Source organism: Schistocerca nitens, chromosome 1 (genome assembly GCF_023898315.1).
Source record: "Schistocerca nitens isolate TAMUIC-IGC-003100 chromosome 1, iqSchNite1.1, whole genome shotgun sequence".
Lineage (NCBI taxonomy): Eukaryota > Metazoa > Arthropoda > Insecta > Orthoptera > Acrididae > Schistocerca > Schistocerca nitens.
In genome coordinates, this window is record NC_064614.1 from 443,375,877 (window position 1) to 443,402,196 (window position 26,320).

The window sequence follows — 26,320 nt, forward strand, 5'->3', positions numbered from 1 at the left end:
ATGAGATATTCACGCAGTATTGTCAGATAATACCCAATGTTAAAGGTGAAAGTTATCTCATTTTCTTCAATGAAATAATGCCCTGTGACACCAAAGTTACTGTCACATTGTAACTAAGCAAACGTACTGGTTGCCAGTAACAGCCAAAGCCTGTAACTGTGTATGTTAAATCACAACTGTGACTCGAATAATCAGCTCTAACTTACGAACAGTTTCTGCAACTCTCCACAAGCATTATGTCTGCCCTTGCATAACAAATCACACTGAAAAATAGAGAATGTATTATGAGATATATGATAATTCCAGGAACTGTGACTGCACAGTGTACTGTACATTACAAAGGTACGTGAAATAGTAAGTAGTTGCAAGTTTTTGAAGGGAGCTGCATTTCAGATTTCAGGCTCAATTAAAAAGAAGTTAAACCAATATACAAGGTGAGTCCATGTTAACTGGTGCTGTTCGCTCAAGTAGTATTGGGTGAGTCAACATACTGGAGGGGTGTGCTTGGGTTCATTGTTTTCCCCTACAGCACCAGTTTAGTTACAATGGAGAGATGGACTCTGCAACACCATGCATTCATCACAGAGATGTTCTTTAAAAGTGCGGAATCTGTGACCACCACTAAGAGGAAGTTCCGTCTCCAATTCAATGTTCCACGTAATGGTGCAATTCCAATCCATAATACCATGTTGCTATGGGTCAGGAACTTCCACGAGACAGGTTGTGCACTGAAGAAAAAACTGGGAGGCAGTGCGAATTCGGCCACATCACGTGACAACGGTGAAGTTGTGCATCCTGCAATTCAACAGCATCCCAAACGATCTGCAATATCACACACACAGTCTTTTGGATTATCAAATACATGTGTTCAACACAATTTACACCATCTAAATTTTAGTCGCTACAAAACCGTGATTGTTTAGGTGTTGATGCCCCACGATTTCATGACATTGAGGTGTATTGCTGGAGTAATGGAGGAGATGTTGGAGAAAGAACCCAAAATTGTAGTTTTTAAGTCAAATGAGGCTAATGTTTACCTAAATGGCAATGCTAATAAACAAAGCTGTCATTACTTGTCTCCAAACAAACCTCAGCAACTGCTCCAGCACCTACTGCACTGTGACAGCATTATAGGATAGGCTGGTTTAGGGAAATTTGGTGTCGCAGGGCCTTATTTCTTTGAAGAAAATGAGAGAGCTGTCACCATGAACTCAGAGTGTTATCAGACCAAATTGCGTGAATTTCTCATCTCGGAACTTCGCCACTGTGGCATAAATGGTCAAAATGCTTTGTTTCAGCAAGATGGCACAACAGCTCACACTTCCAGTGCTTGTATATCTGAAGTAAGGAAGTTGTTTCTAGAGAAAATGATACCCAACAGAGGAGATGTTGACTGGCCAGCCATATCTTCAGACCTTACTCCATGTGACTTCCGTCTGGGGCTTCCACAAGAAAAAAGTGTACATCAGTAAGCAACATACAGCGCTTCAATTAAAGGATACCTCTGAGCGAGAAATTTGTGCTATACCCTTTAATATGTTGGAGAGAGTGATGACAAACTTCACGCAGAGGGTTGATGGGTGTGCCAGAAAAAGTGGCCAGTACTTAAGGAACATTATCTTTCACAAATAATTAATCTGTCAAAATTAACATATACGATGTAAACTGTTATTCGCTGTGTATCTTTTGAAATAAAATAAGTTGCTATATCTCGAAATGTGTCTGTATACTATAAATTCAAATCACTGAAGACCTCAATAAATTTAATTAATCAAATTTTTGTCAGTCCCCTAGGTGCAAGATCTCTGAATACTACCTTTAGCCTACACAAAACAGAACATCTGTGGTTAAAGCTAAACTGCACGGTCATCTGTCTTAGCCTCCTTCCCTTTGGGAGAAAAAAGGAAACACACAATTGTTGTGATGGTAATCATTACATGATGTGAGATATTAAAAATAACAAATTGGTGTTTCACTGAAAGTAAGGCACAAAATTGCAATTACATGGGAACTGCAGCAGTGGTAGACGAAAATAATACAATGGAAGATCCTAAAATATAAGTGAAAGAATTAGTGAGTCGAAAACACAAGAATCACACCAAGATACTTTGAATGTTGCTGTAGTTGAGTTACATGGTAAATTCCATGACGTGTGCATAGAAATTCAACAGTTACACTTCATGAAAAGAATTTAAGTGTCAATGCTCTTATCTCTCAAGAAAAATGACTGACTGACATGTACACTGCTTAGAAAATCTAAAATACTAAGTCACTCATACATAAATATATTATTTTTATGTTCAGAGGAATCGTTCTACACATTTTTAAAATTTTCTGTTTGGAATTAACTAATTATATTGCATAAAAGTGCAGCACACATCATCACTAATAAGCATTGTAATTGAATAATTATGAAGCACAATAAATATGATAGTTTGGAGTATGATTTGCAACCACATAGTGGATGTAGATGATTTAATATCTCCTGCTGTTTAAGCCTGAAACGTGAGATGGTCGGTACAGCAGTTCAATTGTCTCAATTTTTACTGTTATGTGTGATCATCAATCAAATAACTTGTGGTGTGTGTGTGTGTGTGTGTGTGTGTGTGTGTGTGTGTGTGTGTCTGTCAGAGAGAGAGAGAGAGAGAGAGAGAGAGAGAGAGAGAGAGAGAGAAGAACTGAAAGAGGGATACTAACCATTTGACTGTGCACTACACACACCTACCATACAAAATTCACAACTCTGGTACTAAATTGGCTGAGGTATTACGTATTTTGTTACATAGATCTCTCCATGGTTTGTCAACAAGCTCAAATGTCACAGTGACAGAAATTAAAATCCCTCAAGGCACTAAATAAACACTATTACAAAAATTGTTTTTAAAAAATTTAGTGTCATATAATCACATATGGAATATGCTTGAATATTCAAAATGAAAAGTAAGAAAGTGATATGGTCCAACTACAATGTTTTTACAAATGTATTTCACTACATAATGTAAATCTAAATATAGCCATCTTTCAAATTAGCTGGTGCCATTAAAGTTGGGCTCGATCTACCAACTGGTTTCTAGTGATCAATGATTTTTTTGTATTAATAAACAATATCATCATTCCTGTAAATGACAACCTGTGACAATTCTCACTCATTAACAACCCCATTAAATCATTAACAACCCCATTAAAAACATTTTTTCATTATACATTCTCTTCTGATAAGCATGACAACATAATTTGTTGTTCACTTTTCTGCTTCTGCAACAGGAGCCTCAATATATGCTGGTTACAAGTCATTCAAATCCCCCCCGATCAGATGCCTGGCCTTACCAAAGGGAGAACTGAACACAATCAGCATGAAAGAGATTCCTAAGCGACTTTGTATTACATACAAACTAATTTTTAGTTTCACATTTTGTGCAAGAAAGTAGGGACACACAAATCACTCTGAACCTAACAACTCTCACAATGATTGTCACCCCATGTTGAGCAAATGGTTGACTCATACTAATGATAAGCCAGAGTTTCTCAAAAGTGTGTAAGTAATTTCAATTATCTTCACATTATTCTTTAACAAAATCAAAATTATACTGTGCAGAGACAAAATAACTGTCTATACTTACCTTCAGGAGATGCTACTCCTAATGCCGCTGCTACTAAAAGTACAAAAGAAAATGCTGCTCCTATCTTTCAAAACACTGTGTTCCATCTAGTGGGAGGAAAGGGATTGATTGGGGAAGATTGGGGGGATAAAAAGAAGGAAAAAAAGAAGAAAGTGGTGAGAAATCACTCTAAGCCTAGGCTGAGTGGGACCAACAAGATGTGAGAATGATGGCAATGATGAAGGGTAAGACATTGGAGAAATGAGGTCAATGATAGTAAATTGGTAAAGCATTTCGCCAACTTCAATTTAGAGCAGGTAAAGTGCAATGAATAATGTAGTTTGAGAATAGGAAGATTTATTAGTAAATGATGAAATTCCACAACCTGAAAGTCTCCCAAATACCAGAGTCACACTAGCCCACATAACCCTTACCCACAACTACTTTATACCTTTAAGGCATAGACCTACAAACAGAGGAGGATGGCAATCAGAACCAGGTTGACGCTACCCTGTGTCACCTTTCAAACAGCCACATGAAAGAAGTGTGTCTCAATTTCCACAAGATATGCCCTAGGCTTGAATCTCTGATCTGGATTCATGGCATACATACAACATCTTCTACAAACACAATCTCCAAATCCACTATCACCTTGATGAATGTTTATCTTCCGATTTAGGATTACATGCAACTCTCAGACCAAATCAGTGCAACCAATAAGTGACAACATTTTCACTTTGAGCCACCTCTTCAACATGTATGAATCCCTTCAATGCAGCCCATGAATCTATTCTGAACTTCCTGCCCCAACACCAAATCCCTCAAAATCTAAACCCATCACCTCTCCCAGCATTACTCCAGCCCAATCCAACAATAAATCCTATGACACTAGAGACAGAGCTACATGTGAAACCACTCACGGTGTTTACCAAACAGCACGTTTTCACTGTATCGTTTTTTTCTATAGAGTAACACAATCATTAAGCTGAACACGTACCCAAATGAACACAAACAATTGTACTTAAGGACATCCAGTGCCTAGTTGCCGAGCATGATATGTAGCGTAACTCTACATACTTGAGTTCCTACTTCACCACATGGGCCAATAGGAGCTTCCCACCCAGTATTAGTTCCGCTGAACTGCAGATATGAGAAGTTTCTTGCCAACACATCAATTCATCCCATCACTTTCCTAAACGAAAGTTCTGTTAATATTCCCTGTTTTTCCAATAAGGTAGAATATCATTGTTGACTCACACGTACATTTACTTATCAATCTATTTTGAACTGCCTTTCAATTTAGGCTGTGGGTGAGCTGCCTCTCATGCCCCACACTTTACAATCTTTCTCAAACAAAGTATTTAAGGGTGAACAGTAGCACCAACTTGGTTATTTGTCTTTGATGGGTAGTCTTTCATCGTGAAAGCTGTATTGGCCACAGTAGGTGACAGTCTGATTATCTTAGTTCGAGTGCAGATCTTTGGACTTTTAATGATTTTGGTGAGTGCAGGTTAGTACTTAAACTTCTTGCTGGACTTGAATATGAGTGCCCATGCAAACTTTACTTTGTGGCATCTGAGGCAGCTGAAAACATTTACTACTTCGAATAATTAACACTATGCCATCCGGCGACACCACAGTGGTGTAGTGCACAAAATAGCGGTCAACGGCCGGTAACACCAGTGGTGTCTTGTGCATAGTATCAATCACTGGCCAGCGACACCACAGTGGTGTCATGAGCATAGTGTCGTGCAGTGACCGGCGACAGCACTTTAGTATCTTTTGCATTCTGTTGGTGTTTTGTTTTTATAAGTACTTGTGCCCTTTCATCATGGCAGACAAAAAGAGGCGATACAGTTATTTACGATGAATGCGTGGACATTTCGTCTGACGTTCCAGACAACTTGGCCGATTGGGAAGAAGACATTGGATCTCAAAAAAATGAAAGTGAAGCAGAATCATCGGAAGATAGTGAAATACGCCCAAGAAGAATTCGGCGAACGCTATGGTTGCCAACTGATTTGGATGAATCAGACAAAGAAGGTGACGCACAGAGGTCAGACTGATTTACCGAGGATCAATAATAAATTTTAAGGAACTCCGGATCCAAACATATGTCCCAAAAATACACAGAGTGTCAAGGGTATTGTATAATTATGTATTGGGAATGATCTATTTGAATACATTATTAATGAAACCAACAAGTACTACAGTCAAAATTGCAATAGAAGGAAACTGTATTTTTAAAAAAGCCAAATTTTTCGACGATACAGGACCAAAACTTAGAAAATGGTTGGGGGCTTGCTATCCTTATGGGAATTGTAAAAAACGCAAGGATCGATGATTACTGGTCAACGAATCCGTTGATAGACACACCGATATTTCGCAAAACAATGTCCTGCAACTGATTCAGACAAATATCATCATTTGTACATTTTTCTGGAAACAACAATAAACCAGATAATGCCGACCAGCTTTTCTTAGTGCAATTTGTAAATTGATTATTTTTCCAAAAAGTTTGAAGAAACTTTTAATCTAAGCAAAACATCTCAACTGATGAAGGAATAATACCATGGCATGGATGGTTAAATTTTAAAGTTAACAACCCGTCGAAAATTACGAAATATGGCACACTCATTAGGATGCTGTGTGATTCGAGTATGGGATACATTTCCTCATTCAAGATATATTCCAGTGCTGGACAGTCTTTAGGAAAAACAGTGATGGAACTAATGACGCCTTATGGAAAGTGGCATCACCTCTACAAGGATAATTATTTTAATAAAAAATGAAAGCGTGCAAAAGTCAATGTGTTTGAAGCTTGTTATCAAAGGAAAAGTGAAGTACTCACACAGGTATGAAGAGCTTAGAAAACTAAAACGATACGAATGACCTCTACAATACACAAGGCCACTTTGACTGACACTCAAAGAAAAGTGTGTTGGACTACTACAAATACATGAAAGGAGTGGATTGGGTAGACAAATATTTGAGTTATTACCCTATATACAGAGAAATCATAAAATGGTCAAAATAGGTTTCAATGTACCTTTTTAACTGTGCATTATTTAATGCATTCCATACAAGTCAATATTTCAATACAGAGCACAGGAGTCTCAAATTTCACGATTTTTTTTATTGGAAGTGTCCGATTCATGGATAGAAGATCATTTATCCGCTTCTGAGCAAAACTTGGAGGTTGCCACTGCATCGTGTACATCTCATCATGATCCAGTTGACACGCTTTCTGGTCACATTAAGCAACACCAACTAATACTTATTACTGAAATGAATAAACGAAAATGAAGAAACTGACATGTATGTTCCAAAAACAAAAAAAGAAGAACAACTGACTTAATGTGCAAGTCTTGTAGAGTTGTGTTACATCTTGGAGACTGTTTTGCTCAGTATCATATTGAAGAGAAATACTAAGTATCAAAGACAATGCAAATAAAGAACTATATGAAACACACAAACTCTGTATTTATTTACGTATGTTTATTTTCAAAATTTCATGAAAGTAGGGGGACAGGGTTGAGAACTTATAAGAACTGACGATGAGATTAGTAAAACTTAACAATTTATAATTGCTCAATAATGTCAAGAATGGCCAGGGACAAGCGAAGTAACCAAATTAGTGCTGCTGGTGTCAAACAAATAAATCTGTACTAGACGTGCAGACGGCAAAGTGTTAATATTGAGACACACACATGATGGATTTGCTTTTTTTTTCTTTTCCTTCCCCATGGTGATTATTTAGGGTAATGAACTTCAGTTTTATGTCACAATTAATAGTGAGAAACTAGGTTTTCAGACTGAGAGTTTGCTATTGAATTTTGTGACTAATGGGCAGTTAAACAAACTCTGCACACATGCTCCTCTGTTGTGCTGCACTACATTAATAATCATTTGTCTTCGTTTTCATTTGTCAGGGGTGATCCTACGCTATTGGACGGGTTGAAGGTAGCAGATAGCGGATGGCCCTCAAAAATGGGGTTTATCTATAAGTAAGACAAAAAAAATGGAAAAACTAGTAGAAGCCGACCTCGGGGAAGATCAGTTTGGATTCCGTAGAAATACTGGAACACGTGAGGCAATACTGACCTTACGACTTATCTTAGAAGAAAGATTAAGGAAAGGCAAACCTACGTTTCTAGCATTTGTAGACTTAGAGAAAGCTTTTGACAATGTTGACTGGAATACTCTCTTTCAAATTCTGAAGGTGGCAGGGGTAAAATACAGGGAGCGAAAGGCTATTTACAATTTGTACAGAAACCAGATGGCAGTTATAAGAGTCGAGGGACATGAAAGGGAAGCAGTGGTTGGGAAGGGAGTAAGACAGGGTTGTAGCCTCTCCCCAATGTTGTTCAATCTGTATATTGAGCAAGCAGTAAAGGAAACAAAAGAAAAATTCGGAGTAGGTATTAAAATCCATGGAGAAAAAATAAAAACTTTGAGGTTCGCCGATGACATTGTAATTCTGTCAGAGACAGCAAAGGACTTGGAAGAGCAGTTGAACGGAATGGATGGTGTCTTAAAGGGATGATATAAGATGAACATCAACAAAAGCAAAACGAGGATAATGGAATGTAGTCGAATTAAGTCGGGTGATGTTGAGGGTATTAGATTAGGAAATGAGACACTTAAAGTAGTAAAGGAGTTTTGGTATTTGGGGAGCAAAATAACTGATGATGGTCGAAGTAGAGAGGATATAAAATGTAGACTGGCAATGGCAAGGAAAGAGTTTCTGAAGAAGAGAAATTTGTTAACATCGAGTATAGATTTAAGTGTCAGGAAGTCATTTCCGAAAGTATTTGTATGGAGTGTAGCCATGTATGGAAGTGAAACATGGACAATAACCAGTTTGGACAAGAAGAGAATAGAAGCTTTCGAAATGTGGTGCTACAGAAGAATGCTGAAGATTAGATGGGTAGATCACATAACTAATGAGGAGGTACTGAACAGAACTGGGGAGATGAGAAATTTGTGGCCCAACTTGACTAGAAGATGGGGTCAACTGGTAGGGTATGTTCTGAGGCATTACGGGATCACCAATTTAGTATTGGAAGGCAGTGTAGAGAGTAAAAATCATAGAGGGAGACCAAGAGATGAATACAGTAAGCAGATTCAGAAGGATGTAGGTTGCAGTAGGTACTGGGAGATGAAGAAGCTTGCGCAGGATAGAGTAGCATGGAGAGCTGCATCAAACCAGTCTCAGGACTGAAGACGACAACAACAACAACAAAGACAAAACCCAAATACAATGCTGGAAATAAGGGTGAAGTCATTGTATTGCGAAGTGCGGTGACAAGTAATTCACCATTGTATGAGTAGATAATAAATTCAAACCAAATAAAACTCACACCTCACAGTAAAGAGTGCCCTAACACTCACATCAGTACACAATGTACCCCTCCGGTGGCAAAACACATGTATTCACACACCTAAACAATCAATCATAAAGGTGTCAAATGGAAACCTGGAATAGATAGTCTCAAGAATCTACCATCCTTTGTCACAATTCAGCAATAGTTCACACAGGCCCCAAAGAATGAGTAAGTTCTCACTTTATCGGGATCCAGAAGTGTGGCAAGTTAGCCTCTGGCAGAACTACAATCAGTGAACACCACATATCGATGGTAGGCAAAGAAAACCTTTTAAGTCCATTTTGTTAAATTTTACGGGAGAAGAAAAAACAGTTTCTTAAAAACTATGTGAAGTGATACAGATAATGTTACTTCATGTGTAACTACATAGCAGAAGCCTAGTTATTCACAAGTTAGAGAAATCCATGCCCTTTCAAATCACTCCCAGATAATGGAGTTACTGGTATCACGAGGTTTTCATTGCCTACCATCAATATGTCCAATGCTACACAACCCGTGCCCCCCAAACCATGGACCTTCCATGGTGGGGTGGCTTACGTGCTTCAATTATACAGATAGTTGCAACCACAACAGAGGGATACCTGCTGAGATGCCACATGAACATCTGGTACCTGAAGTGGAGCAGACAATTCATCCGCAACACAGCTGCACGTAACCCCAAGAATGACACTCTGCACACTATCTCTGCTTATGGCCAATAGCATTTGGGCATTGTTGATTTTTTTTTAAACAAGAGGCAACAGTAGTTGCAGGGGCAACAGTCTGAATGATTCCCTGATCTGGCTTTGTAATATCAACCAACAATGCTTTGCTGTACCAATACTGTGAACAGCAGAAAGCTAGGGAAAACTACAGCCATTATTTTTCCTGAGGGCATGCAGCTCTTCTGTGTGGTTAAATGATGGTGACATCCTCTTGAGTAAAATATTCTGGACGCGAAACAGTCCCCCATTCAGATATCCAATGCAATGACTGCCCAGGGGGATGTCATCAGGAAAGAGGTATCTGGCAATCTATGGGCCAGAGTGTAGAATGCTAGAGCCCTTAATCAGGCAGGTAGGCTAGGAAATTTACATGGGGAATGGATAGGTTAAAGTTAGATATAGCTATGTTCGTGAAGTCCAGTGGCAGGTTGAACAGGACATTAGGTTAGGTGAGTACAAGGTTAATTTAGCATTAGTGTGGAGTGTAGGTAATAAAATTTGTAGAGGGAGACCAAGAGATGAATACAGTAGACAGATTATTAAGGAGGTAGGTTGCAGCAATTATTCAGGATGAAGAAGCATGCACATGATTGAGTAATGTGGAGAACTGAATCAAACCAGTCTTCGAACTGACGATGATGACATGCTCAATGCTGATCCTATCTCAAAGCAAGTAAGCACCAGTATTAAATGCTACCCTTGCTGTCTTGGGGGCAGAGAGTGGCCTGAAGACTAAGGGACAGAAGACCCCAACACAAAACTAAAGAGCAGAATCAGCCAATCTTTTTACTGGAGAAAGCTCTTTAAATATTACAGCTATCTTTGGTGTTATCACATAGTAATATGGTACTACTTACTCATCTGGAATTTAAAAAAAAAAAAAACACATCGGCAATGCCCAAATGCTATTGGCCACGTGCAGAGTGTCATTCTTGGGGTTACATACAGATTGGTTGCACACTGTCATGTAGTGGATGAATTGTCGGAAGAATTTGCTAGGAAGTTGCAAACATTGTCTTGATTTGTAGGGTAAAAGTATTTCAGCAAATCTGTTCATTCATGGAAAGGGGCACAGAGTTACTTATGAAAACTGTGGTTGAAACAATGTTTTGTTTGTTAATCAGTAACTTCCAAGGCAGAACATATTTGCTATTAGTACATTTTCATTTTTAAAAAAATAGCTTCCATGATTAGTGATTGCTTGTTGAATTAAAGTGGAAATGTAATGCAGAAATGGTTTGGTTCGTAAGTGCAAAATGAGCTTAACTGTTAACACAAGTTAGATTTAGGCACTGTTGGGGAGCATTTTATTTGCCAAACAGGTAATATATGTAAGCAATATTGATGTGTACTGTTATTACTCCAAGGTGATATTTTCACCATTTAATCAAGATACTTCAACACCTGAAAAACATGAGACACACTTATTGTATTAGGCACATGATCAGATTTATTTTGTTATGAACTGCAGTTTCTGTGAAGCTCCAATAGTGGAGTCCAATAGTCGAGAAATAATTATAAAGGAGCTTTGCAACCTTGACTGGCAAATTTGCATCCTCCACACTGAGGGTTGGCGACAGGCTACCAACCTGCCTCAAAAAATAATTATCCGTATAAATGACACACTAGGATCTTGGATAGGGCTGATCTCTGCAAAATGACCAAGTGAGAACATGGAGTACGAAATGAAGTATACTTAGCTATACTAGCCTGGAGCAGCAAAACCAGCCTGGAGAAGCAAACTGCATTGTAAAGGAAGCTGATAAATATGGAATACACTTGCTGGCTCTGCAAGAGCCAAGGTGGACAGGAACTGTGTCTGTAGAAATGGAGAACTATATCATGTTCTATTGAACCTTGGAAGCAAATCCCTCACTAGATATTGGTTTTTGGTGAATCATAGTGTACCAGTCCTTTAGATTTTAAAATCAATCAATCCCAGAGTCTCACATGTAGCAGTAGTTTCCAGGAAACAGTTCGCCACATATATAAACCGTTACTCCCCAACTGAAGAGAGTGATGGTATCAAAAATGATTCATTCTACAAGAAAATAGGGACAGTCTAACAATTTGCCAAATGAGAACAACAAAACCACCTTGGGAGATCTTAATGTGAAAGCTGGGAAAGTGGAATCCCCCAAGGAACCCACTGGAAAGCACAGTGTACACGATGTAATCGTTCCTAAGCAGTACTGACTTCATCAGGAAGAAAATATATTGTGGGAACTTGGTTCTCTCTGGTAGGATGTCAGTTAACTAAATTTATAGTGATATAGACAAGAATAAGTAAGTGGATGCAGATCAGACTTCCCAACCAGCGTAGTGATCAACAGAATTAATTTTTGGACCCAGGAAGTGAGGAGGGAGGGAGGTGGGGGGTGACACACACACACACACACACACACACACACACACGAGAGAGAGAGAGAGAGGAGAGAGAGAGAGAGGGGTGGGGGAGGAGAGAGAGAGAGAGAGAGAGAGAGAGAGAGAGAGAGAGAGAGAGAGAGAGAGAGATTACTGAATGTGTGATCAGGAACGTTTGAGCAATGGTAATATAAGGCACTTTCAAGATCAAATTGACCAACCATTTTGAAGTACTGGAGAATGAAGAGGATGGAAATATTCTGCTATACCAAAACTTGAAGGTAACTGCAGATGCAATTAAAGAAGCAGTGAAAGAAGTAACTACAAAGCAAAATTTGATGAGAAAAGTGAGAATGCTATCCAGACAGCAAGCCGAACTGTACGGGTAATTGCACATCACGAGGTCCTATGGACCTTATCACACAAAGTAAGCAAATTATTTTGTTTTCACTTGAATTCACAATTGTGTAAGACCACCATTTGCATATGGCAAAGATACATTTATTGGGTTTAAGTGATAATTATTTTGTTTTGACAGCACTATTAATCCCAAGATGTTTAATAGTGTAGTTTATTTGTATATTGCTTCACTAACCTGTCTACCATTATTACAATCATCTAAGGGTCAGTTCTTTAATAAGTGCCCTGAAGCAAGTCAAGCTAATAGTCTAGGTAATACCCACACCACAGGTGGATTTTAAAAATCAGTGGTGCAATCTTAACTTGGGTATACTATGTCAATTTCAGTCAGTCACATCTGAATTAGGAGGCTGAACCTAAGACATGTTACTTTGGTAATTGACCTAAACTTTTTTTCCTAATTTTTAAAAAAATTTTATACTGTGTGTAAAAAATTTTTGTACCATGTATAAAAATTTCTTCAAAAATTTAAGGAAGTATTAGCAACTGTAAATAATTACTTTCAAAACACACAGGTAAGATGAATGTATTTAAAGAGTTGTCATCTGGTAACCTACAGTAACATATTGCCTGTCACCTTCTGTCTCACATACTTCAGTTGAAGTTAGTTTAACTCTTTTGCTGACATTTCACCAGCACACATTGCCAGCATTGTCAGAAGTTCACCCTCCATTGCTGGTGGCTGACTGGAGTCTAGATCGCAGACAGAAATTGATGTCCCTGTCATGTTAACATCTCAGGGCTTTTCTAGGTCATTACTTCTGTGGTACACCCCTGTGGGGAAGAGCTACCAGGCCAGTTCATCCACGCAAGCCTTACAAATTCGCTAACATGACGACAGCTTCAACAAGAAAAAAGAAAGCCTCAAGGATACTGGATTTCTGTGCTGCAGCAAACTGCAGTTACATCTATTAAGGGGATAATCACAGCAGTAATGACCTTGAAAAAGCCCTCTGATGTTTGCACAATAGGTACACATCTGCCCACAAGCTCGACTTTAATCGGCCACCAGCAATGGAGGATGAACCTTTGATAATGACAGCCACTCATTGAATGTCAGCCGAAGAAACAAACAGAAGCCAACAGACAAAATGACAAGAAGTGACCATGAAGGCCTATACAATACAAAATCTACCCTACGGTTATGTTGGTAATTCACCCTAAATTTGCATAGTGAGTGGGCTATGTATTTTTGAATACGAAAACAGCCAACACAGATGCAGCACGAACTTGGTATGATGAAAAGGAATTGCAGAAACCTAACTGGTAGACTGATGCTCTTGGCTTGGAAGCAAATTGCTGTCACCACTTTGACTCCTGACAGCTTTTAATAATATAAAAAGTATTCCTTGCTTGACATTTGTTCTCAAGTAGACTTTGATGGTGTATCTTCCTTTCACTACAGGGCTAGTGTCATTATGTATTTCATTTACCCTTATATGCATAAATAGGTGACTTCTTTGAACTTAATGTTTCAAAGACAATCACATCACACTCCATAATAAGTAACATTAACAAAAATGTAAGAATAAGAACTTTAAAACAAAGTAAAAGACTGTCAACTATGTTACATAACATTATGTGATGTACACATTATTTCACTCCCTTGAAAGGAAAGGTACAAAAATGCAGAGCTTCTCTTTGGCATTGCCTGAATCTAAACAACAAACCTTATTTCTTTTGAGCACAGTGAACACACGAAACTCTGCAAATCAAAAAGATATTGGCACACAGTGTAACTAATAGACTAACTGCCAATATGGTTTGTTTATTTTGGACCAAATGAGATCTCTACAGTCAAGCATGAAACTGTTTTTCCTACAGGTTCTCCATTCCCCAAAATTATGTCATGGATGCTGTGATGGTTACAATAAGAAAATACACAAAAACTTTCACCACGACTCTTGTCAAGAAGCCAGCAAGGTGCTAAAACGAATTTTTTATATTAACTGGTCTCTCAAACTCTAAAGGCTCAGTTGGGATCTGAAACTGCATGACAAAGTAAAAATTTACAACTGGCATTGCAGTCCCTGGTCTGAAACAATGCTTATTTCTTGTACCATCATGACTGTGCAGTATTATAATTCACTTAAGCAGTGTTCTGCCCCTGGGATCTTACCTGTACAGCCGTTCCAGATGCATATCTTGTCCAATGCATCCATCTATCACTAGTAACTCCAGCCCAGCCACTGGGACCACTGAAATCACCAGAGGCAGAGCTACCTGTGATCACTAACTTCATACAAAATGGAATGTAAACACAAAGAAGTTCCATTGCTAATAATGAGTTAACAGTAGCAAGGGTTGGCTATAAGCAGATGTTTGTGATGTGGAGGTGAAATACTTAGATACAGTTAACTGTCTGAAAATCTCTAAAATTACTAGCCTGCTCTTTTGAATTCCAGTTCCTAATCTTGCCTGTATCATCTACCTTTCATACTCCCAATCATTTTTTAAAGCTGGACCATATTCCACAAATATACAGTTACCTATTTCCAAATTTGAAATGATGTCCACTTTTATTAACTTTCATAGTTTATAATAGTTTAAAATGAGGGATTTAGTATGTACTGGTCATTTGTGTCACACTGAAGTAAAAGTCACTTTAATGTAACACTAGATTAACGTTTGGCCATTCCATTCTCTGTGGCATTACCCATTAACTTCACATCAAAAGGAATAAAGTTGAAACAAGGTTAGAATTTTTGGTCTAGAAATATACTGCCATAAATTTCACAATAAATCCTAAAGAAGTGTTGATCTATAATGACAACAAACAGTGCACTAAGATACTGCAGCAAATCATACCACCAATTAATGTTAGTATACACAAACACATAAAAAAATTAAAACTGACCACTAAACCTCTTAATACACTACAAGTACTGCACAGATAAATACATTTATTATTTTCTGTTTTTATCTCCAATTCAACTTAATTACAATGCGTATTTGAGAAATTCCTTCCATATTTCTGAAGATAACACATTTAAGCCTTATTTCAACTGAGACTCCAGTGCTGCTTCACAAGTACTCTCGAAGATCTACACATAAGAACTGCTGCTTTTGGTCATACCTCAAAACGGATACCTACACAAGTAACTAATGGGGTGGTCTTAGTCCACTCTTTATGTAATACTATAAACAAATAACTTTTTAAATTTCAACCAATGCTTTAAACATTTTTGCTAATTTCAAAACAAGAATACTGACAAAAGATCTCTTACCATCTCCTCTCATAGAGCAATTTACCATCTTCAATTCTTGTCTCTGGTAGTGAATTTTCTGGGACAGCTGGTGTAACAGGCAAACCAGTGTTGGATACAAGAGCTGGAAACAAATACCATCCATGAATATGCACTAATAGTTATGCCAAAAAACACAATATCCCTATTTGCAATACCAAGCACTAACATACAGAATAAGTGAAATGATCAACCTTGTGCAATGTAACAACAAATACACAACATTATTTAACAGAACAGTCAAATATATATGGACAAAATAAATCAATAATAAAACAAGGACCATTAGTAGAGAACAAGAAATGGGTTACTAGAAAATCGAAAAAAGTTTTCTAATTCCAAATGTGTAATTACCATATAAAACTGATTAAAGGAAAAACTCATTCAGGAAGAAACAGAAGTATGCCTGCCACATTAAAGCAATCTCTGGAAATTGGTGAAGAAAGAAAGGCACAAGTAATTAGTTCTAAACTCATTATAAAAATAATTTACACACTGTACTGGTTGATGTATGCAACAGCACGTATTAACAGAAACAGAATATACCTTTAATGTAAGACATTTAATGATCAGACGACGAAAGTATTTCCTCACTTTGGCTGTTCTAAAGTGACAGATATTTCATCACTCCCAGAATTTATCAATGATAGATATCAAAGCCCATATTTCAAACAGTTACATAAAAAAAAAGAAAATGAAGAGTCAATTTCATTAAATCTCTCCGAAGAAACATGTGCACCTGAGAAAGATGAAATAGAATGGAGTCTGAAATGTGGCTATAATCAAGTGGAGAATTGTATTCTGCCACATTTTGCAAACTAGCATACACAATAAATAGAACATGTTCAACAACTTACAACTCATCTGACAACAGAGATGATACTAACAGTTGACTGCACAAATGACCACAAGGTATCTGTTAGCTAAGATATAGTGCAGCAGGCCCATGTGCATGTGCGCAGGGGGGGGGGGGGGCCTTTATAGAACATGATGAAGGAATCCTTGTTTAAAAAAAAAATCTGAGGAAAATGAAATAGTCAGAAGAAGTTCATATGGCTTACTGTTGATAACAGATTCATGAAGCAGAACTGATACCGTATCAGTCAAAATTTGGACTGTGGTAACAATGCCCAGTGAACTGTTAACGAAAACAAGTCAAACGTTATGCACCCTAATGACATGCACCTTGTAAGCTATATGTTCTGAGAATTCAGTTCACTAAATGAAATTCTCTACAGTAATAATCCTCCATTTGTATGTGAACTAACTGCTGGACTTTACTCATTAGTAAAGTCTGATTATTTAGAGGGTGTGGCACAAAGTGAATACAACAATGAACAACTGCATAAGAGATACTGGTTGTTGGAAAGACAGGTTTGAGAAAACAGGGTAGTGCAGCCTAACACACAACCATAATAATCTCAGATCCTTTACTAGTCATCTGAAAGACTGTCTTGCACAATTTGGAGAAGACACAATGTGTGCATTTGACTGAAACCACACACATGGATGATTTCATCTTAGAAGTTGTGGGGAGCGAGGCATTTCTCCAGGAAAGACTAATTTGAGTACGTTACTCCAGATAAAATTGATACTACTAAAAGTGTTTTTCACACTCCATTATGTTTATTTTCTGTTGCAGTGTGAGCCAGATGTCGTCTATATTGCAGCAGACTGTGAGCCAATTCAAAGCTGGACAACCATGCTACGTCAGCAGTTATTATTAATTACTCATTATTCACTCCAAACGTAGGGTCTCTCTCATGAGTATGTCTCCTAACTTCAACCACAATGGTGCAGAAACTACCACAGTGTTACAATGCAGTCATAATAATAAATTATGGTAAATGGTCACTCGCCCTATTTTCTGGTCACTAAGACAAGAAATGCATATAGAGAAATGGATCTCACTTGCCAGCAAATTTGATTCAGAAAGTAGTAGGTATTACAGGCTGGGGAATGATCAAAGAGAATAAAACAAGGTCACTCATACTTCTACCATCAAAAGTATACTATACATGGAGTCTGCTAGCATACCCCTACTTCTTCATTAACAGACTCCCCTGGTGCCTATGGTCAATCCACCTCTTCCCAAATTAGCTTAATGCCTATCTTATATAGCACTTTGGGTGCTATCAAAAGGACTGGACCTGTCTTGGACCTGCTCAGAGAAATTTTAGCAAGTTGTGGGCTACTACACATCAGAAATCCACCCACAAGGTAGTGGATATCCTGTGAGGTATGTTCAAAAGTGTATACTGTAATCAGATTTGTGTTTGTAATAACAACTAACTCTGTTATAAAACCAGAGTCATCTGATCTGCTCCAGATTTATTGACTTCTTTCCATAACCACACATTATGGACCTGAACTACCACAATTTTTAGAATACTGATAAGCCTGTCAGAATCCACCAGTTCTTTTCTAAAACACTATGCTCCTTTTCTTGTCCTTGTTCATCTGGCCCAGCCCCACACTTCTTTTCACAACATGCAAACCAATAGTAGTTTACTGTATTTTCTTTATGTGCAACTAGTTCATGGGTAACTTCTTTTCCCTTCATTTTCTGGGCCTTCATGGCACAGAAATATCTGCAAACACACATGGGTAAGCTAATCAGAAAGGACATCAAACAGCCTTGTAAAAAAAAAAAAAACATGGATCACTAGAGGGTAAGTGTCTTGTGAAAGGAAAAGGTAAATGTATCTGTTGGCAAGAACAACTACAGAGATCGTGCAGTACTTATACACTACAAAAACTACTCAAAATTATGAAGAAAAGTTATTAAAAATCAAGGAACATGCACATAATTTCAGAAATCAGTAATTTTGACTTATGGAATGCAGTGAAATGAGAAACAGGACAAACAACCACAGTACAGGATATCATCATAATCACTGAACTGAAAGGAGGGCAATAAATGATATGTTACAGGTAACAAATATATTTAATAATCATTTCTTAAATATAGTAGAGAGTATAGAGACAAAGAGTTCTAGATAATCACTGCAGTATGTTAAAAAGGAAACTGCCATAAAATCCAATCATATGAATTTAACACCGACTTTTCCTCCTGAAATTAAGAAAATTAATATATTCTCTCAAAAAAAAAAATAAAAGCTCATCTGGTTTTTATGTTGTTTCACATCAAGTACTAAAAATTTGTTCCCATACAATATGCCGCTGCACAGTTAGAGGCGCCATGTCACTGACTGCACGGCCCCTCCCACTGGAGGTTCAAGTCCTCCCTCGGGCATAGGAGTGTGTGTGTTGTCCTTAGTGTAAGTTAGTTTAATTAGTGTGTAAGTCTAGGGACTGATGACCTCAGAAGTTTGCTCCCTTAGGAATTCACACACATTTGAACTTTTAATATGCCCCATCTTATCTGAAATCTATGTTGCATCACTAACTCAAAGCATTTTTCCCGAGAGACTGTAATGTACCTTTGTCGAAACCCTCTTTAAGATAGGTGACAGGAGAGACATAAGTAACTACCAACCTGTTTCCTGCTGATAACATTTTCCAAATTTTGTGAGAAGGTGATGTACTGTAGATCAGTATCTCACTTGAACAACAATAATATCTTCAACAAATTTCAGGTTGGATTTCAGAAGAGTTGCTCTACTGAGAATGCCATTTATATATTCACTCACCAAATTTTACAAGAATTAAGTAATAAAGTAATACCAGTTGGTATTTTCTGCTACCTATCTAAGGCATTTAACTGTGTAGCTCACAGTATTCTCCTACATAAATTGAAGTTTCATAGGACTGATGGTATAGCCAATCAACATATATATATCATTCTGAATGAAACAAATGCGGAAAGTTTTAGACTGGGAACATAATTCTGACTGGGAAGAAATCACATACGGGGTTCCCCAAGGCTCTATCTTAGATCCACTATTGTTTCTCACAAGCAAACAATCTTCCATCTGCTACACAAAAAAGCACAATTACTTCTTTTTGCTGGTGACAGCATTATTGTAATCAATCCAAGCACACATACTGAAAAAGAAAATATAGTCAACAATGTTCTTAAAAGTATCATTGGTTTTTTGGGCAGTCTCATCCTCAATTTTAAAAAGACACTACATATTCAGTTCTCCACATGTAGTGGTACTACACCAATGATAAGAGTAACACATGGTGAAGAAATAATAAATAGAGTGGAAACTTCAAAATTCTTACGTGTCCCCATTGATGAGAATTTAAACTGGAAGCAGCACACTTTGGAACTCTGAAAACAATTTAGTTCAGCCACATTTGCACTTAGAACCACTGAAAATCTTGAGGAGAGAGAAGTAACAAAGTTGCCACGTTTTCGTTCAATAAAGTCATACGGAATAATGTTCTGGGGTAACTCTTCTTTAAAAGTGAGTTTCAGAAGGGAATAGTACGAATAATGTGTAGTGCTCACTCATCATCATCATCTTGTAGACATCTGTTTAAGGAGTTGGGCATTTTGACTGCTACTTCACAGTGTATTTATACCCTCAAGAATTTTGTTATAAATAACCCAAAGCAATTCGCAATGAACAATGATGCACATAATTACAATACCAGAAGAAAAAATGACCTTCATTACTCCACAGTAAGCATGTCTTTAGAACAAAAAGGGGTGCACAATACGGCAATTATAATTTTTGACAAATTACCAGTGATATGAAATGTCTGACAAACAGCAAAGTAAAAAGCAAACTGAAAAAGCTTCTACTTGGCAACTCCTTCTATTCAATAGATGTTCTATTATTGCAGTGTCTAAAATGTGGTGGGTAGAAATTACTAACACACATCTGTATACTGAGAAAAAGTAACACTTTATAAATGTCAAGCATGTAGCCATATTTACAAATAAATTTGCGATTTTAATGTAAAATGAGTTGTTCCACATCATTACAGTTTATCGTGCAAGTAGTCCATCAAACATGAAACTAACCAACCAACCTTGACAATATTTTGCATACCAACAGTGCTTGTGTGCAGGCATGTGTCTCATACCATCCTTTACAGATCAAGATTAATAGTACCACATCGAAACAATATTTATTTTTACACAATGCCACCTGATCTTCGAGCGTAATTTTCTTGAATCAAGGTCGTGAATAATAAAAAAAATACTTATTTTGTAAATAAAACAACCTTTTGTTGCTGCAACTTATTTTTCCCAGGCGTGTTTTGCCTGTTTCTTGCTTTAAGGCATCTTCAGTGGGGTCTGTAATGATACAGTTGTGTTATTTTAGATTAAGAAACAGTTGAATAAGCCTTTTTTTACGCGATTAATTTATTCCTTACAGTTTGCTGTGATCTGTGTTTCCTCTCATCTGGTCTAGAGGTTGAATACCACTTTATTTTCGAAACATAAGCGCAGTTTTGTACTCCGAACTTTTTCGCACTGTTCATCATATTTCTCCTGCTTTTTTGCGGTGTACTATTATTATTTTGCCACTAGATATAGCTATTTGTTCAAACACTGTGCTTTTAGGAACATAAATATTGGAACTTCACTATGTGTTTCTTCCTCTTTGGTTTGTTTACCTACATGTTATCAACCTAACAAAGAACATATTCAAAAAAAAAAAAAAAAAAAAACACACACACACACACACAGTGTTGCGAAGTGTTGAATACAAACGTAGTAGCTCTTAGAGAGTGGTTGAAATTTTAATGAATTTCATTTATAAGCAGATCAATTACCAATGGGGTCCCCTGTTTCAGCAGCCTTGGCAAATATTTTTGTAAATCACATTGTACAGACCATTTTCACAAAAATAGTAGCAAATGAATACAGTGCATTATATTGGTTTAGGCATATGGATGACATCCTCTGCTTAATAGATGAACCACAAACAAAAATTGATAAGCTACATGCTCACTCTGACAAAGTATATAAAAATATAATTATCACAATTGAAAGAGAATAGAATAACCAAATTAACTTTTGGGATATAACAAGCAAAAAACAAAACAATAAGCAACAAGCAAGTTCGGAATACAAAACTGTGCTTATGATTCAAAAATAAAGTTGTAGTGCAACCTCCGGACCAGATGACAGGAAACGCAGATCACAGCAAACTGTAAGTAATAACTTAATCACGTAAAAAAAAAAAAAAAAAAACGCTAAGTCAACTGTTTCATAATCTAAAAATAACACAACTGCATCATTACAGACCTCACTGAAGATGCCTTAAAGCAAGAAACAGGCAAAACATGCCTGGGAAAAATAAGTTGCAGAAACAAAAGGCGGTTTTATTTACGAAACATGTATTTCTGTGCTTGCTGTAGAGGATGGCCACACAAACAAACTTGATATCAAAAATCCTTTGTATACTTCCATAACTAGCCTTCTGCTGTACACACAACTGAATAACACTCCAAATATGGACTGTTACACCACTGCAACCCTCATCCATTTTATATTGGCATTCATGTCTTTCACAGTCTTCTTTTCATATGTTTTCTATTTGCACTTTTTTGCCCCACCACAAGTTTCTCACATTCCTATATTTTCTTCTCTCTCTCTCTCTCTCTCTCTCTCTCTCTCTCTCTCCCTCTCCCCCCCCCCCCCCCCCCCCGATCTGCCATAGTTGTCTAATTGTCTTTCCCATTTCATTTTATCTTTTATTTGTACATACACCCACAGTTCTTTGAAATGTTGTAAGCTCGTATATATGTACTCTCAAATTCTCTCTCTTGAGCAACAATTCACAGAGATTTCTATTGTTCTGCAGCACTTACATTACTTATTATTTCCTTTTCCACTGACCTATTTTCCACTCTCTCTTCACAAAGGAGGAATTCTCAAGTACTGGAAACTTTACATGCTTCTCTATTTCTACCACGTACAAGTCAATCGTGCTGAGCTATTGGTGCTTTTGCAATTGGCAGATGGACACCTCTCTCTCTCTCTCTCTCTCTCTCTCTCTCTCTGTCACAGAATGAGAAAAAAAAAACATTCTGTAATCTACAAGAGGCAGATTTCTATAACTAATCTTTTTCTCAAATAGATAAAACAGTGATTCTACATCTATCAAAATTATTCATTCTATTCATTTTTCGATATACTGTTCGGTATCCACGTGTACTGTTAAAAGCCAGTATTTAAATTTCTTATAGCACTGGAGAAAACACTGTATATGACACTTGGCTTCATGTAAGTCAGGGAAAAAAAGTTTTGGAGAAGTTATAGTTCTCTTTTGTTTGAAAGTCATAATGAGATAGATGTTTGTAACAGTTCTTTTATTTCATAAGTTTAGATATTCTCTTAGAAACTCACCTTCCCCTCCCCTAACGGACCTCATGACGAATTGCAACTGTAGTTCACTACATCAAAGAAAGTAAATACATGTCTGAGAACCAAGGGATGCAATAGATTCATTAAGTAAATACAATAAATCTGCAACATGTAAGCAGATACATACTTCCTCTGTGTGGCAGTGGAAAGTTTATACCTAAAAATAAACTTTTTTATGTTGTCCCCTGTAACATCACTTTACTTTGCCCAATGTTTCTCCAGTGAGTAGAATTCACCTCTAAAGCACAATTCTGGAACGTCTGTAAAACGTGTCCACAGTTGCCATTACATCTTCACTGAACTCTGTTTTCAATCAAGTTTCTTTAGATGTGGAAGGAACAGGAGTTACAGAGAGCAGGAACTACCAAAAACTGCCTGCTCCAACCATTACTGCCCTGATCTCTCAATTTTCCAATTGACAAAGCAGATGTGGAAAGATGGACTGTGTAGAGAAAAACAATTTTGTTGTGCAACATTGCAACATAGCAACCTAGGTCTCTACTCTTGTATTTGTTCATTCAGTTGGTCCTTTTACAAGGAAATAAATAAGAACTGCTTTGGCACACACGAAAAAACTCCAAGAAAAAAGAAAAAACCTTTCCAGTAGATGAACCCAATTTCATGTTTTTGGTACAGGGTCACACTCTTCCTTCCACTGCTTCAATGGCTCAGGATAAACCAAAGCTGTAAATAGTGCTTCATTTTTATGTCAACCTGTTTCAAACAAAGATTAGCATCTGTGGCACATTTTGTTGCTTTTACTTGTGGTATGGAGCCTGTCTGGAATTTGTGTTCATTATGTGGATTAAAATGCTTAATAGAGCTCCGATTACACTGATACTTACAATATTTGTGGAGCAACTGTCTGGAAATTCTGCATTGTGTTGCCTATGGTTTAGGAGGTTTGTGGTATTGTACAGTATATACATCAAGCAGAGTTCCCTAAAAAAGCAGTCACCATTCCGAAGATTGTTTTTAACACCATAGTGCTTTACTAGGCATGGAGGTGGTATGTCGTTGCTTTCCCTCTAGTATTGTATACAACCATGTCCTCTGAAGTAGTTTATTGTTGCCCACATAACATAATTTGCAGCTTTACAAATACGCTAAAGGAAAGGTCTAGGCGGAATATAAATAGTGCAAGGAGTATTGAGACATTCAGTCACCAATAGGCACAAAAATATTGGAGAATGCACGCACGCCCCCCCTTCCTACGCGCACCCCCCCCTCCCACACACACACACACACACACACACACACACACACACACACACACACACACACGCACGCACACACACACACCGTAGTTAACATGCAGGTGTATCGGTACCCCATTAACATTGGAGAACAATTTGTCAGGAAGCTAAGAATGTTCAGCCTAGTTTATGTGCCCCTGGAAGAATCAATGCCTTAACTCTACCATTAGTTGTCACCTTTATGCCTCCCATTACATAATTTTCAGGTTTGGTGAATCTTTTCAAAATGTTCTTTTTTGAATACATAAAAGCTGTGAAACACTAGCCGACAAGACATCTCCACTTCAACTTCTAGAACAATTGGTGGGCCAATGTCTCATCTTCAGTAAAAATTATTATAATCACTAACTATTTCTCCTTTGAAGGGATGGTACACAAACAAATACATGGCACAGCCATGGGCACCTGCATGGCACTGTCATATGCAAGCCTCTTCATGGACCACCTAGAGGAAACATTTCTAGCTTCCCAAAACTCCAAAACCCCTGGTCTGGTTCAGGTTTACTGATGATGTCTTTATAGCCTGGACCAAAGGACAGGACACATTCCTCCACAACCTCAACACCTTCTCTCCCACCTACTTCACCTGGCCCTCCTCCATCCACCTTTTCACCTTCAATAGATGTCGATCTCCTCCTCTCATAGCTCCACACAACCCACCAGTCATCATCAACAGTACCTGCACTTTGACAGCTGCCACCCGTTCCACACCAAAAAATCCCTCAACAAAGACTGGCCACATGTGGTAGACGCATCTGCAGTGATGAGAACTCTCTTGCCCAGTATGCTGAAGGCCTCACAAGGGCCTTCACAAACGGACAATAACCTCCAGAACTAATTAACAAACAGATCTCCAGAGCCATACCCCCCCCCCACTCCACTCCTAATCCTCACACCAATCCAAAGAACCAATCACAAAGAAGCATCCCCACTTGCTACCCAGTACCACCCGTTACTGGAATGACAGAACCACATCCTGTATCAGGGCTACCATCACGTCCTGAAATGAGGGACATCCAACCCATGATACTTCCATCCCCTCCCGAAGTGATGTTCTGTTGCCCACCCAACCTCCTAAACATCCTGGTCCACTCCCACCCCTAGTCCACTGCCACAGGGATCACACCTTTGTGGAAGACTGTGAAGCAAGACCTGCCTCATCCACTCACCCAGCACCACTTACGCCAGTCCCATCACAGGCTTGTCCTACACCATCGAAGGCTTTGCCACCTGTGAAAGCAGGCATGTTATATACCAGGTCTGCACTTTTTCTTCTCCTACAAGCTTAAGAAAGTAAGTTCAGTCCAAAAACTATTAAAGCTGTGTACCTTTCGCCTGTGAACCTACTGACAACATAGCGCTTCTGTCTTTCGGTGAGCAGTCTCCTTTATTCCTAAATAATTCTTAATTCTCAAGCTGAATTTTTCATATATTACTATTTTTTAATTAAACCTTCCAAGCACTGTTAATAACCCCCTTTCTTCATCATTATTCAACAAATGCAGCACCCAACTTGTATCACACTTATTCACAGTTAATTATTTAAGATCTATTGCATTCTGTCTTCTAGTTTGCATATGATATCGGCTGTTTCATAGACCTATAATTGTCTGTCATCCAACACCATATTGCACAAATTTCAGTACTAGTACTATGTGGCATCTTTGACCTAAATCACCTTCATGAGAGGGAAGGCCATATTTGTATTCAGCCATCTACTTCTTAGCTGTTGAATGTGAAGAACAGCCTACTAATAAACTTTCAAAATTAGTTCGCTGACTGCAAATTCTTTGACATCAGCTGTGCTGGGCATAGATCTACCATCCTATAGTTACATATGAAAGTTTGTGCCAGACAGGGACTGAAACATGAATTTCCTAGCGGCCCTAGGCAGGCACATGACAATGACTTTGGTCTCTATTACTCACTGTCTCATTCTGCCTCTCATGGGGAAGTTGCAAGCATTAGGCAATTAATTTAGAGAACTACAATAGAACATGTAAGACAGTATGACATGGGAAGTTTGAGTCAGTCCAGGAAGTGTGCTCAGA

General features: G+C 37.9%; 1 protein-coding gene across 2 annotated transcripts in view; it reads right to left on the reverse strand.

The window, feature by feature from the left end:
- LOC126251508 (sin3 histone deacetylase corepressor complex component SDS3) overlaps positions 1-26,320 on the reverse strand; it is a 119,364-nt gene that overhangs the window by 10,123 nt on the left and 82,921 nt on the right. Inside the window, exons 6-7 of one of the 2 annotated variants that reach the window (XR_007545751.1) lie at positions 15,702-15,804; positions 14,594-14,672 (exon numbers count right to left, since the gene is read on the reverse strand). Coding sequence is in view for 1 of the 2 variants with exons in the window: in XM_049951986.1 (XP_049807943.1) it covers positions 15,702-15,804 (103 nt within the window). In the remaining variant the exon portion in view is untranslated. The remainder of the gene's footprint in view (positions 1-14,593; positions 14,673-15,701; positions 15,805-26,320) is intronic. The other variant, XM_049951986.1, reaches the window with a different exon arrangement.